Source organism: Limulus polyphemus, unplaced genomic scaffold (assembly GCF_000517525.1).
Source record: "Limulus polyphemus unplaced genomic scaffold, Limulus_polyphemus-2.1.2 Scaffold2753, whole genome shotgun sequence".
Taxonomy (NCBI): Eukaryota; Metazoa; Arthropoda; class Merostomata; order Xiphosura; family Limulidae; genus Limulus; species Limulus polyphemus.
In genome coordinates, this window is record NW_013668363.1 from 110,242 (window position 1) to 125,986 (window position 15,745).

The 15,745-nt window shown below is 31.4% G+C and overlaps 1 protein-coding gene across 2 annotated transcripts in view; it reads left to right on the top strand.

Moving 5' to 3' along the window:
- Nucleotides 1–15,745, top strand: part of LOC106467819 — a 55,700-nt gene that overhangs the window by 35,845 nt on the left and 4,110 nt on the right. For both annotated transcript variants that reach the window (XM_022396012.1, XM_013928198.2), the window contains exons 10-12: nucleotides 5,075–5,141; nucleotides 10,432–10,549; nucleotides 12,078–12,247. In XM_022396012.1, the coding sequence (XP_022251720.1) occupies nucleotides 5,075–5,141; nucleotides 10,432–10,549; nucleotides 12,078–12,247 (355 nt within the window). The remainder of the gene's footprint in view (nucleotides 1–5,074; nucleotides 5,142–10,431; nucleotides 10,550–12,077; nucleotides 12,248–15,745) is intronic.

The window sequence follows — 15,745 nt, forward strand, 5'->3', positions numbered from 1 at the left end:
GTAAGTAATTTTGATTTTAAGATTAAACATACTTTTATGCATCATAAAATTGTCTAATTTCACATGCAAAGTCTCTATAACCTCCTAATATCCTACAGATAATTATTAAATATTTTTTTTAGAAAAAACTTTATATTTTATCTGTTATTTTCACTTTTGTATCTCTGTATGGGTTTGGTCAAATCGACCGACCTCGTAACCACCATAAAAAATAGGAAGTAAGTATAAGTTATGTATTTGTCATTCTAGAATTACTAGAAATTATAACACCAAAACACAAATATTTAGTCTAAATTCAGTCTTTTACATATATAAAAAATACCTTTGTTATTTTATTGACCTTTAAGCAGTGTCTGACGAATGTTACAGAAGTTGAATGACATAGTGCATGTGTACTCATGCTACCATATCCAATAATATAAAACTGGTCTTTACAAAGTGACCTGTCTTTGCTGTTTTCTAGTGGACCAGTATTTTGTAAAATGCAGACACATTTCAGTTCTAATACATTATATATGTATATACATTATGACTATTTACAAATAAGTTCTAAAATTTCAGTTATTTTCTTAAAACATAGAACAGTAATTAAAGAAGTAAAGAAAACAATTATCTCATCTAGTTATGATCTTTGTACTAGTTTGTTGCTTACCATAATTTGCTAAGCATTATAAAATTTTGCACATGGAAAATGTAAAAGAAAAAGAAAATTTTAAGTTTTATATATGCATTTTAAAATAAAAAAATCATAAATTACTATATAAATTCCACAGAATTCCACTATAATTTATCAGGCTTACTAACTAATCTGTATTTGGGTCTAAAAAATATGATTTTTTAAGTTAAATAATGTCTTATTTTACCACTTGGTATCTACTATGAAAAGAAAGGGTTTCCCATGTAAATACTTCACAGACGCACAGAGAACCATACTTTGGTTACATTCTGAGTTTTTGATTGGTTATTCATACACCATAGAAGTAGGTGTACATGAGTATTTCCAAAAATGGAAAGAGGTGGGTAGGGCCACTGTGTTTGATTCACTAAATGTAGATGTAAATCGAAAAGATAGGACGTTGTTATCTTATATTCTAGGTGTCAATATCAGTAGTTTGAGCTCCTAATTCATAAGAAACTATAAACTTTGTATTTGGACATCATAAGTATGTAATCTGAACCAATGCTGCATTTAACATACCACATGACACACAAAAATCAATATTTAGGTGTGTTTTTAATATTTACTTTTAAATTATGAAATTAACTTTTGTATAATACTAAATTTTGAATTATAATCTACAATATGATACCAAACTTGTTGACATAAATTTATGAAATAGTTTTTCAGTAAAATTTTGAATATAAGTGTACAAACATGATGACATAGCCTTTGACCAGTGACCCTAGGAAGACTCGATAATTTGGACTTACTTAATATATTCATATGCTAATATTTTAGTTTATCACATATAACTTGTTTCTAATGCACTATGTTCTGTTTTGAAAGTGAATTCAACTTAAATGCAAGAATAAATGATACTTATTACTTATAATTAAATATGAAAAAACTATTCCATGTGAAACAGTAACATCATGTTAAATATATATTTATATGATTCTTAGTAGACTTGACCATATTGATTTATATACCTTGCTTTAGGGAATTATGAGGCAGTAGACATTTAGTCAGCAACTGCCTGGGGCTTCTTTTCACAAATGTTTTTTGCCTCAAATAAATATACACTGAAATCTTGAATTCGATTCCCCCTGCTGAACACAGTGCCAATAGCCAGCTCATTATTTAGCTTTGCATTTCAAGCAATTTACAATAAGGTCTCAGCACAGGCTCTATACTTTTGCCACTGATAGTAATGTTCTTGGGTTTTGCCAGTAATAGTAATGTTCTTGGGTTTAGGTATAAGAGTTTCAGTTTCTAATACACAGAATTTCTTATTGTTTCGTAATTATTTTCAGAAAAGTTTTCATAAATAGAGCTGGACAGTTAGTGGAATTTGATAATCGACTAATCATTGAGTTCATTAATCAATTACATTTAACTGATCAGTTATTCTCACGTGAAACTTGGATAGTCGGAATATTGAAAAATAATAATAATGGGAAACATTAATTTTGTTTAGTTGATTATTTTATGTGATAGTAATCCAAGTATTCAATGCTTGTAGGCATTTGAGTTAATCACTCATCTATAGTTATAAATGATGGAAAGTAATAACAATGTCTCCAGATGGGACAGTGGTTAGTCTATAGACTTAAATGCTAAAATCCAGGATTCAATTCCCTATGGTGGACACAGTAGATAGCCCACTGTGGCTTTACTCTAAAACAAGCAAACAATTCATAACAAAGTGTATTTAATACTGATACTGCAGTAACTGAACTTCCCAGGATTGGTTTAATAATGCAGTTAAGTCTACTAGCAATATTTTCCATTTTTATTTGGAGACAGTAACTACTGTAGGAGTATGGTTTTTTATTTAACAACTGTATAAGTGAACAGTAGTTTGCAATGTTCTATATTTGGCTTTGTAATTATTACATTATTTACAGTAAGTTAACATAACTCATAAACATATGTCTTCTTATATAAAACAATAATGAAAAGTTGTTGAAGGTGCCAATAAGCATTTATTTTTGAATAATTTATAAAAGCTCAGTTTTGGACATGTGAGCAACTAAACCTTAATAATACAAAAGTTTCTTTTTTTCTTATTGAGTTTAATTAGTTTCTTAGAATGTGTTTTCAGATTATTGAAATGTTTGTAAGGAACTATAAATACTATAAGTGTACCTTCTATTAATTTAATTAACCCTTCCCAAGTTGGAGGAGTGTCACTGATATTTCTTGATTTTTTTCCTTCTCATAATGGAAATACTTAACCAGATTGCATGAAATTTAGTTCAAACTTACTAAATAGTATTTAGTTTTGACTTTAAAAAATCTTTTATTTTGATTTATCTATTTTTCTATCATTTGTAACACTGATTCATAAAAAAAAAACATTAAAAATAATTGCATTTAGCAGATACATTACAAACATACAATTTAACAACATATTTACAACTGTACAACTTAACCATCTGGTATTGTTGATAAATTTATTAATAGATCAATTTATTAATCTACCTATAAAAGTAGAAAACAAACTTTTACTGCCGATATTATTAAAAACGTATTCAGTTTTTGCTTATGTAATAATTATATTCATTTTGATAAGCACATTTATAAACAAATAGTGGGTATACTGATGGAGGTCCAATTATCCAAGTTGTGTTGCTGATTTATATCTATTATTATCATGAAAATATATTTACAAATCTGGAATTATATTCCTTAAGATGTAGCTATATTGATGATTTAATTAGTATTAATAGACCAGTAATAAGTAATTATATTGGTGGCATTTATCCTGCAGTTCCACAAATTCAGAATGTCTCCGTATCAAATACTGAAGCACATTATTTAGATTTAGATATTAAAATAATTAATAATTATAGTAATATTAATATTTATAATACAAGAAATGATTTCGTATTTCCAATATATTGACTTCCCTCACTGCATCGTAATGTTCCAACAAATGCCATACATACATACATAATTTCTAAGATATGGTAAAATATGTAGCAATAGAGAATTATTAATATCCAATACGAATATATTTGTACAAAAGTTGATTTTTGATGGCTTTGATGAAAAAACCTTTACCAAATATTTTAAATTTATCTTAAAATAAATATAAAAAGTACTTATATAAGTGTGAAAATAGTGACATAATTAAAATTATAATATATACCATAAAAGATAATTTATAAAATTTATTGGTGGGAGGGGAAATAATTAGAAATGATTATTTGGACATTTTTATAGGTGGACTAATAAGATCTGCTGCTGTGCGGGTCTCTTTAGAACCATTGAAGATCCATATAGCAGCAAAGAAGGGTAGAGGATGGGAGCTATATTAATAGTAAAAGGTTGGGCTTAGTGTAGTAGTACCTTAACATCTTGGTATTTATGTCCAAACACCATACTGGTGACTGGAATGTCAACTTAAAAGACAGTTTAGCTGCATAGTATACTATACTGATGTATAGTACTTTTAATTATTAGCTTTCTTATTTTTTTATTATTATTTTTGTGAACAACCACATTCCCCTGGCTGCCAATAGCAAAAGGTGGTAAAGATCTGGGATTTTACAGGTTTTTAGCCCCTTTTCCCTTTTTTTTAAGCATGTGAGGTTGGCAAAACTGAGATTAAATTATATAGACAGTGAACCCCCAATACAAAAAAACCAGGGCACATTAAATAATGACCCACTCCGTGATTTATGCCCCAGTGTTGGATATTTGTTTTCTGGCTGTCTTTTTTATTTTTGCAAAAATAATTTATCATTCATTTATTTTTCCTTCTCTACAAAACTAATTGTCGGACTAGATATTGTGGCAGGGCTGGGCTCAACAGCACTAATTTGTTAACATTATTTTATTTTAAATATCTTACCAGGAAAAATTTATACATCTTTTAAATTAATGTCAAATTTTTGTTTCTTTTTTCTTATGTAAAGAAATTTTAGGGAGTTTGTTTTATTTTATGTAATCAATAAAAAAAGCCTTTTAGAGTAAAAAATCAAACAATAGTATATACATGTGTTCTTATTTAAAACAATTTCAAAGTGAACTTTCTTTTCACAAAAAACACTTTGTCAGTCAGCTGAATGTAATACACGACAATATTCTTTATTATAAATTATTTTGCCTCAAAAGTCCTTACCTGATCATCTACCTTTATAGGAGAATATCACAATTATTTCTACATTTTAGATCCTAATATGGGTTCTATATAAGATATACTATTAACTTTAGTGCAATGTTTTTTCACTGTTGTACATGTGCATCTTCAGTAAATGTTAGACTTTTATTAGGCTTATTTTTTATAAGAACCATTGGATACACACACACACATTTATCCATTTAATTTCGGAATAATGTTTATTTTTATTAATTCCTTTGGTATTAATTGTTTCTTTCTTTCTTTTCATTTTTCCCATCTTAAAGAAAATAGTAAGAATTTCCCCATCAGACCCAAGAGTTCTTGAGCTTGTTGATATGTTAGAACCCAGAGGTTTGTATACTCATTTTATTATTGGTGTTAATTTCTAGAATGTCTACAAAAGGTGGCTATGATGTTTCTGGAGTTTTTTAAATGATAAAGCAGAGTTCTTAAACTCATTTTCCTAAAGATATTGATATATTCAAATACAGATAATTGGTTCAAATATTAAAACAGGATAGATACAAATACATGGAACAAAAAGGTATATTTATAATTGCTCATACATATGTAGGAAATACAATGTTCTTACAGCAGATATTGTATGCATTATGATTACTTATAAACTTATTAAATATTACACAGAGATTCAGTCAATTTAAATTATGAATAATAACAATTAAATTTTGTTTTTTATTCTTTGTAAAATTTAATTTTAATAAAATTTTGTTTTCAAGCTTTGAAAACCAAGAGTAAAAGGTAACAATTAAAATCTGATACCTTGTTGACTAAAATGTTAAGGTATGTTAAGCAGCATTTTCAGCTCAAGATTCAATTTCACAACTATTTTCTACTGCACGAATTCTGCCATCCATGGAAGTTTCATGTCAAGTAAAACATTTGTTCATATTATGTAAATAGCACAATCATAGCATATGATTTAATGTAAATCATCACATTTCAAACACAGTATCACCTTCTGACAAAAAAACAAAATGTGCAAAAATGGATTTAGTAGCAGTGTTCAGGGATGTAAGAAAGGAATTTGGTTAATACTGAGGTTCCTGTATATACCTTGCTTTTGCTAACCTTATCTTCAATATCATCTCTACCTGAAATAGGCTAATCTGACAAACACTTCATTCTAGTGCTTCCACAAGTTTATGACTGGCATAAAACCAAAAAACATGGTAATGTCAGTCATTTACGATAATGAATGTACCCCACTCTGAACAGATGAAGACCAGTGCAAGGTCTTCATATGCAGATACATTAACTTATGTGATATGCAGGAGAGGCTCAGGCTGAGTAATCTGTATCTGAGCTACAAATACATGTGGATATGGAAACCACCCTTAGCTTGAAAGAGATACATGGAGCCATGAATACATCTAAATATGAATCTACAGTTCCAGATGGTATAAGAATTTCCACCTTTAAGAAGCTTACAGAAGTCAACCTGTTGAAGTTAGTGTTGGAATGTCAGTCTACCTGAGCAATAGGTAGGAATTTTGAAATATGGACTGATGCTTTTATTGGAATCTTTTCTAAACCCTTGAAAGATCTCTCTCATTTTAAAAATCATCAAATCATCACCATTCAAAATATCAATGGCAAGATCTCAGAGAAGGATTGACTGTCAGATTGAACCACTACTACCTTCATCATTAGGCAGTTATTGCAATGGAAGAAAATCCATAGTTGATAGAAGGAAGGCTTTGAAACTGGTCAGAACATTTTGGCAGTAGTTTTGGATGTTAGGATACCTTCTGTATTCCAGTTACTCTTTTATGTTGATAAAATGCTCAAAATAGTCATCATTGTAATGTATAAGATGATACATTACAAAGCATGGAGGTTGGCAATCAAAGTGAATCATCATCAGTGCTGATCTGCCTCAAGGATTACCATTTATCAGTCCTCTTCAGCATCTAAACCATGAATCTAGCCCACCTTGGCAGTCCAACCAGGTGCCATGTTCTAATATTTGGTGGTGACATTTTGGGGCACAGAAGAGGCTCTAGCAAAGCTGAAATTGAAAGCAAAATTTAATCATTAGCAAGATGAGCAAATGGTGTAATGACACAGGAATGGTCATCAATTCTACCATTGCCATGTTCTGAATGCTGATAAAAACAAAGCATTACTATCCTTTGTGATCACTGATATCCCTCTGGAGAAAAACATTGAATACCTTTAACAGAGAACTCCAGTTTATCAACTACATTAACATCAGGATAAGCAGAGCGTTTTTTTGGAAAATTGCAGCAGGAAGTAGAGCTAAAGAACAGCACTTGCTTATGTTCTACAAAAGTCTTATCCACTCAGTCCTGGCTTACTCCCTATTGAAAACCAGCAGTGCTACCCAACTAAATAAGATTGCAAAGATACAAGATATCTCTTTAAGACTGGTCATGGGATGTACTTCAGCCACCCCTAAGGCCTGTTACATCTCACACGTCTCAGCAGCATCGCAAAACACCAGCAGCACTTTCAAGCCAATTTCTTCACTAGGCTTTTGCAGTATAAAGACCATGCATTTCATCATCAAGCTTCTACTCTTGTTTATTGGGATATTCCAAATTCACAATGATCCTGTACACACCAACCAAGCAGAGGTTTGCCTAAAAGGCATCTCTTGAGACATTCATGAGTAAATAGGTACTATGCAGCCACCATAGAGATAATACATCACCTTCAGATCTCAGATGTCTTCATATGGAATGAACATCTGGTGCTTCTGGGGTCTGTGGAAATCATCCTAAACAAAAAAAAATGTAGAGATTGGGCAGAGGGTGAAGCAGAAAAAACCTATGAGTGCCTATTAAAAGACTATGGTGGACAGTCACATTTCATCATAGCTACAGATAGTTCCTAAACCAAAGACAGTGAGGGAAAACTTGTTGGGCATTCAGCATTTTGCAGATCAATGATATTCTGCATAAAGCTGGTGGAGCATTAATTCTTCCCACAAGCAGCATAAGGATAAAGCAAGCTTTTCTCTGGATTGTTGACCCCAACAAACTAAGTAGACAGTGCCACCAACATATTATTTGTGACTGACTCACAAGCATTACTGCATAAAATTCAGAATGTTTTGGTTCCCAAAGGGATGGTACAAAGCAAAGCAGCTGCACGGTAAGACCATCACCTGAATGTATGTGACAGGCCATGTAGGGGTAAAGCTAAATAAGGGAACTGACAATCTCACAAGTGAAGCCCCTTTATCAAATCCAACACAACTCTACTGGCAGGATAGTGATCACATTTGTGTTAATAAACTGAAAGAAACAAACATGGAAAGTCTTCACCAACATCCAGATTGAATGGGCCTTCTGAAAAACAAGGTAACATATGGAGTAGCTAAGAAAAGCAAAAATGTGGGATCACTAGAACAGTATACAGTCAGGAGACCACAGGTAACATCAGTAAAGGAACTCTTTTTCTACTTCCTGTAAGGCAGCCATTCTCCACATGGGGGAGGGGATGAGCACTTTTTGGCTCAACTCCTCAGACTGTCACCTGATACTAAACTCATATATATATATAGAAGCTTCTTAACTAAAACTGAAGACAGAATAAGCATAGCAAAAAACTCCTTGGAAATAAATTCCTTTTAAACCTGTTAGCATGGACATATTTAATGGAATATGTTAAGGCTGTATGATTACTCAGTTAGGTGTAACACTTATATTGGTATGAAGCCTGTTAAACCTAAAAACTAGATTTTGAAACTTACAGCAACAGGTAATATCAGTAGTAATAAAGAAGAATTGTATAATTATACCTTTCATCAAAGTGTGATTTCATAGTTGAATGTAATTTACAATTGGTGTTGTATAACTGGACCTGTTATTATTTTTGAGTGTCCAGAAATCACTGTGCACATACTAGGTTATCTCTACAGTAAACATTGGTTGAAATATTTTAATAAAATAGTACAGGTACACCACCGATTTTCTGGCACCCTTGGTTCCAGAGCCTTGCCGGATCAACAGAGGTCATGTAAGAATAATTTAACAATACACCTCTGACTCACTAATTATACCCCTTCCGTGTCTCTGAAGCACCATGGACTGCTAGAAACTTATATAAAACAAATATTAAATGTGAATTAAATGGTTAATGAAATACATTAGTAAAGGTATAAATGATACAGATTTATTAGTACAGTATAAATGAAAAAAGTTTATTAATTACTGTACTTACAATATTATCATCATTTTGTGTTGTAAAAAATTAAATATTTGCATCTTGTTAAACTACATATTCTTAGCAACATTCATGAAAAAATTCAAGCAATTTGATCTACTAGTTTAATATTTATAAGAAAATTTTCACAAGAGTGAAATGTAAGTAGCCCATCCTAAGAGAGCGTGTGCCACATGCAATGCCATTTGTGGCCGCCCAGTAAACTAGTTTGGCAGTTGCGGGAATTAATTTTGTAATTCTGTCTGGATTAAAGGAGGTGCCGGACCATCAATTGCCAGAAAATCGGTGGTGTACTGTATAGTGTATTGTCTCAGCTTTTAAAAGATTTGTAATTACAAAAACAAATGTTTTTTTTTCAACCAGTGTGTATATTCAGTTATATTAGTTTCACACTGATAATGTGCCAGAACATTTTAGTTTGTATTAAAACTTTTTAGTCATAACCATGATGACCTACTTTTTTTTTCTCACTAGCAGCAATACAATTATTCATAGATCAGAAATGATAAAAATATGGCTGGTTTTGAAATTACTGCAATATTTTACACACTGGCTCACCAATTTATTAGGGACTATAGCTATTAACAGGTTTGGCCACATTTTTTCCCAAGTAACAGCCATGATACAACATAGTATCCACAATGTGCTGGAAATTGTCCTGAGAGTTTTTCTTCATTCAATCATTAATATTGTATGCAAATCATGGAGCAAGGTAGAAGGGTTCCCACATGTCCTGGCAAGCCTGAACATTTTAATTTCCAATCTTAAAAAGTCAAGGAAAATGGAGAAAATCATAAATGTTCTGGAAAGTCATGAAAAAAAATGAAATGCATTATCTAATTTAATAATAATCATTTCATTGAACAACTAACTTAATTAAAGTGTTTTAATTAGATAAATTAAAAAACTACAAAGGTGTAAGGTTGTGGTAGTTATAAGGTGTGATGCTGGGTAGGCTGAGGATAGTGATGGGGAATGTGTCTTTCAAGTTCATCTCGTAGATGCTCAATTGGATTGAGAGCTTGGGATGTTCATGGAAGATGTTCAGTATCCATCATGTTTCTTAATATATGTCACACACAATTTTGGCATTGTAGTCTGAGAAATAGCTGTCATTGTCTGTACACTTAAAGTATTGCTGGATGCACTTGATCAGAAATGATGCTGAGGTTAGTTTTAGCATTCATTCTGCACTCAGGTCAGGCCCAACAAGTCTGAAATGGTACATAGCTCCTAATAAAGTGGCTAGCCAATGTATATTCCAAGTTAAAAAAGAATGTTAAGTTAGCAAAGTTAATTGTTTTTCTATCTTGGATGTTTCTGTTGAGAAATTTCCAAGTAGAAGTACAAGAACTGTGCATTGAATCTAATTTGTGGGCAGTGAGTAAATGAGGTAATTTTTGAATTTTTGTTCTGAAACTTTTAACAGAAAATGGAATTGAAAAGTGTATACGATTGCTGTTTACCTATGTAGACCAGTATCCCAATAAAACAAGTCTTAAGGCATGGGAAAAGTTAGCTTCTCTTATAGCTGATGTTTACAAAAGGTCAGTTTTAATACAATTTTATCTTTCTTTTAAGTCATTTGATTGTTTTCAAAATTTATTGTATTTTAATTGAAAGATTTACTGATATGATTTTGTTTTTAAAAAGAAAATAATTTGTGTATTATATTTGGCCTGTTCAAACACAACTGCTATAACAATGTTTCATATTGTAAAACACAACATTATTTTTTTGTTAGCAAAATATAAAATATTTCTTCTGGTTATGATTTTCACACATATACAGTACAAGCTGAATGCCTAGTCACATGATGGGAAATAATATTTAATTTTTCTTTTCAAAATTATATCTAAATAAATGTTTTATGAACATATTTTCTCATAATTAATTATAATCAAGTAACAATATATGTATGGAGAGTTAATGTCCTATTTTTAGTATTTCATGAAAACCACATTTTTATGTATATTTGGTCATCTCCTTTAAGTATTGCTTGATTTGCATTTTGACTTCTGTATATTTATATGTCCAAATTTTGTTCTTGATAAATCTTCATATATTGAAATGTGCAAAAAACTGATTCTCAAAGACATATTCCTACTTGGTCAAATGTATGACTCTGCAAATTATTAATTGTGATGGTAAAGGCAGTGAATTTTATTATGAATATTGGGGTCTTCTCTTTGGACTGTCTTCCTGGTTTTAGCTTTGTTATCCTGAAAAAGCTTGCTTTAATTTGTGCATTTTAAAAATTGAAATGTGCTGCGGGTAAAACATGTAGGTTATTATAGAGTTGTAGCCAAGGGTTCTGATTGGACAGAATCTGGTGATGTCTCTTTAACAACGAAGTAAATATAATGGCAAATTTCAGCCAATGATTATGATTTTTGTATTTCAGCAATACCAACCTTGGGAGGCACATATACCCAATTTTATTTTATTACTCATCATTTATCTTACCAACCTACACTCAAATCTAATTTATAAGCATAAAGAAGTGCATCGTCTATTTTATCTATATATAGCTGGAAGAATTTAAAAAAGACAAACTTGCTTCTCATGGTAAAAAAGCATCATCAGCATTTTGTGTCAGTTGGTACTGCAACAGCCAAGATATCGGCGTGACAGACATACGGCTTTTTGTTGTTATATAGTTGATAAATATTTATTCTCTCAGTTTGAGAAAAAAAATTGCTGTATTCTATGAGAAGCTGAAGTTGCCATAGCTTGCGACCATATAAAAGAAAATATATTTATAATAAATAGAATATGAGAATGTCATAATAATTTAGGGACCATTAATTATATGTTGCATCCCTTCGTATTATAATTATAGAACATTTTTTAAATAAAAACTTTTTATTTATTTTATGAACAAATAAGAGAATTTGGTTAAAGTGTTGTAACTGTTTCTTTATTTTGTAGATTATTTTTAAATGCATTAGCTGTACATCATATTTTGATAACCTTGAAATTTTTGTTTTTGTGAAACAGTTTTGGTTTCTTTAAAATAATTACTCATGTTTTTGTGTTAATATACTAACTCATATTGTTCCTTTTTATACCAAGGCCAACACAGTCAAAGTTAAACCTTTTAAGAAGATCTTGGAAGAGTAGGTCTTCCTACTGGCCAGCATATCATTTCAGTTCTAGCTCTCTCCACTTGGAGAAGAAAAATGGCATAAAACTGGCTTTGAACAAAGCTAAAGTACTTGCTTTTGTGACAACAGAACAAACAAGTATGTTTCAGTTTTTGATTTTTGGTCATTGTTTTTAATCAGAAATACCATAAGCTTCAGATCTTGTGTAAAGATAGCCAACTCTTATTACTAGTATATAATATTCAGGCCTTCACATTTGACAGGTGCCATCTCACTGATGCTTGTAAGTTCCCATAAGATGGGTTTTGGTTATTAGATTCCCCATCAAGTCTGTCTTGATGCTTGCTGATCAAACGATCAACTGTTTTTTACACAGTAAAAGCTCGCAGATAACTTCATGTGACCTTGTTAGCCGATGTGCTCTGGTACTTTAATTTTAATTGGTCTAGAGTAGCAATGTTTTTGAACTATATTGTTGTATTATGTAGACATCTGATATTTGTAACTAAGAAATTAAGTCAATGTGTTAAAGTTTAAATTACAAAACTCAGAATAGTAAAGGAGTTTTAACAAATTTTATCGTGACCTAACTTCCTTTTTGATGAACTACTTGCAAGTGCTGTCATAGTGATTGGAGATCATACATTGTTCAGTTCTGGTTTCACTTTCAATTGTAAACATGTCTCAGTTTAGCCAGTGAGACTGTTTTGTTTTCAACTTTCTTCAAATGGAATCTTGGTGGACAAATTTGATTTTTGTCTTCAAAGAACACCTTTGGAAGAAGCATTGTAACAAAAATTTGATACAAGCTTTGTGCTAAATACAGTGAGAATATCATAAAAGAAGTAGGGGTGCAGTCAGCAAGATGTAGACAAGTATATATACTGCAATGAATACATAAGGAAGTACTCGGCCATTCACCATTTGAATTCAAGAACATACCAAATTTCTTTAAGTATGTATATATCTTATTTCATTTTTGTACTCTTTACTGAAATTTATAATGATATCCCTTCATTGTTTGTCATTACGCACATAGCCTGTATGACTAAATACCTATATTTTACAGTCATTATATTATAATATCACCTTTGAGTCAAAGGTAAACCCAAATATTGCCTGTATATATTTTTGTTTGTATGCAAATTGCAAACATCTTCATAAGCAGAGGAAAAACAGTTGTTCCCAAAATATTTGTTAATGTGTTAGACACATTTGGCAATTTAATGAGACTTATTTTACATCAAAATTATCTTTGACTTTATATGCATTTATAAGTTATTAGCCAAGGCCTAACTTGTTGATATGCAATTTAACTGACTTTCAAGTGACTTGGGAACTTTAGATCTAGTTATTTGTTAACTTTGTGTCAATTGAGCATATATTAAGGTAATTAGAGGACATATTTTGTGGCCTCTATTATTTAAGCATGAATTTAAATGTAATTGTTTTTATCTTAGATACAATATTATCTGTTCGTTACTTTGTTTATAAACTGGTAGGCCTATACATATGTTGTTTTTGATAAATGTCTGTTATCAGTCACTAGGATTATATTTTACATAAATTCTACTGTCCATTTATTTCATTAATACAAGCTTTGCTGTTTTATTACAGTGTATGTTCAGTATGTACATCTATACACATGTACTTTTATAGAATTAAAAAGTTGCTTGAAGATGATTAGAACACTCTTCCTGGCATCAGTGGTCCTGGTATTGGTGGTTCTTCTGCTTTCCACATCTCTTTTCAACCTGAGATAAATGTAGCTCTGTATGCTCAAACTAAAGGGACATACAGGAAGTTTCTTAAAACAGCTTGTATGTTGTAAATGGACAGCCTCTTTTGGCATTCAAAACTGTATTTAAAGTGCCAAAACAAAATTAAGTACAACTGACTTAAAGTTTTGATAATGGCAATACAGCAAAAGAATTTATTAATGTTATTGCAGGAACCATTTGTGAGAAAGTAGTAGTTATTTTATTTTCAGTTTTTATAGTTCTTAGTGATGAAAGTGGCAAAAAAACTGGCTCTGAAAAAAGAACTAACTTCATTAGAACAATCAAGCAAGGTATACCAGTTTATTTTTCTTGCCTTACATTGATAACTTTGGTGATGCCGATATCTAAAGAGTAGCATTGATGATGTATTCAAAGGTGATGGAAAGGTTTCAATTCCAGCAAAAAAGTATGCTTACCTAGAGTTTACAATGGATTGCTAACAAAACTGAAAAATGACAATCACCTTTGGCTTCTAGGCATTCACTGCATTTCCCATTGAGAAATAGTGTATTTAAATCATTTGCTAATGTGAAAGACCTCATGAAAACTATATATTACTTATTCAAACAATCTGGAAAGTTCAAAAGGCACATTGAGACAACTGCCAGTTCATTTGGTGTGCACACAAGATGGGGAGTAAATCATTTACTGAGTAACTAGTTAATTCTTGCTGGAGCAATAGAGAATTCCCTTTCCAGTTGTAAGGAGAGAGTAGCATCAGCTAAATTTCATGGACTTTTAAAAAAGATGAAAGACTTAACTTTTCTGACAAAATGTTGCTTGTACAAAGATGTGCTGGATGCATGTTCTATTCTGTCTATGCAGTTTGAAAAACACAATATTTTATGCTATCAGATACTGCCTATGGTAGAAAAAGCAAAGGATGCTTTACAGGAACTTGAGGAAGAAACTTCAGGTACACAATGTGAAAATATTTTGAAAAAGTTCAAACTTGAACTGGAAATAACACCAGATTCCTGGTATCTTAAGAGCACTTTGCTTAAAGCAGAGTGTCAGAAAAAGAAAACAAGGAATACACTACTGTCAGTGTCAACTACTATTTAATGAACAATATAAACTGTGCTAATAAAACTGTAGACAAACGGAGAATTACAATCACTCCAAGTGTACAGTCTTGTCTTGAATCAAGATTCTCCTCATATGAGAGTGAACTTTATCAAAGTGTGTTTTGGATGGATCCAGCACCCTGATGTAACACCACCAGGGAAATTGAGTGTTTAAATGTACTTGCAGAGCATTTTTTTGTTAAGTGTTACTTGAATGGAGTCAAAACTAAGTCTCTCTGGTAGTGTATGCTTCTCTCCAGAAGGAAATATTTAATAATGTTTGTATGCTGGTGGAAATATTGCTCTGCATAGGGCCCAGTAATAGTGTCATTGAGGCAGGGTTTAGTCACCTTACCCATATGCCCACTAACCAAAAGCATAGTTTAAAACATGCAACAGTGGAGAACCTTTTATTGATTAAAACAAATGATTTGTTTTGTCCATGTGTAAAAGGAACAAATATTAGATGCACTTTGGAGAAGTTTATGGCAAAAAGGAGGAAAAAAGAAATTTGATACAAATCCTTCTGACATGTATATGGAATGTGCAGCCAAGAAATGGAAGTCAGACATATACGATGAAATTGATTGAGTTGAGAATGAAGATTTAAGTGATTATGGAGATCATGATGAGGATGATTCTGATTCTAGTATGTCTAGTAGATAAAGTGATTAGGCTGAAACGGATGAGATTCTTTTTCAAGAACTGATTGCACAGGAATAATTTGATGTTGACACTGCTGATGGAGATGATTCTCCAGTACAGTGTGTATGTGAGGATAGTGATTG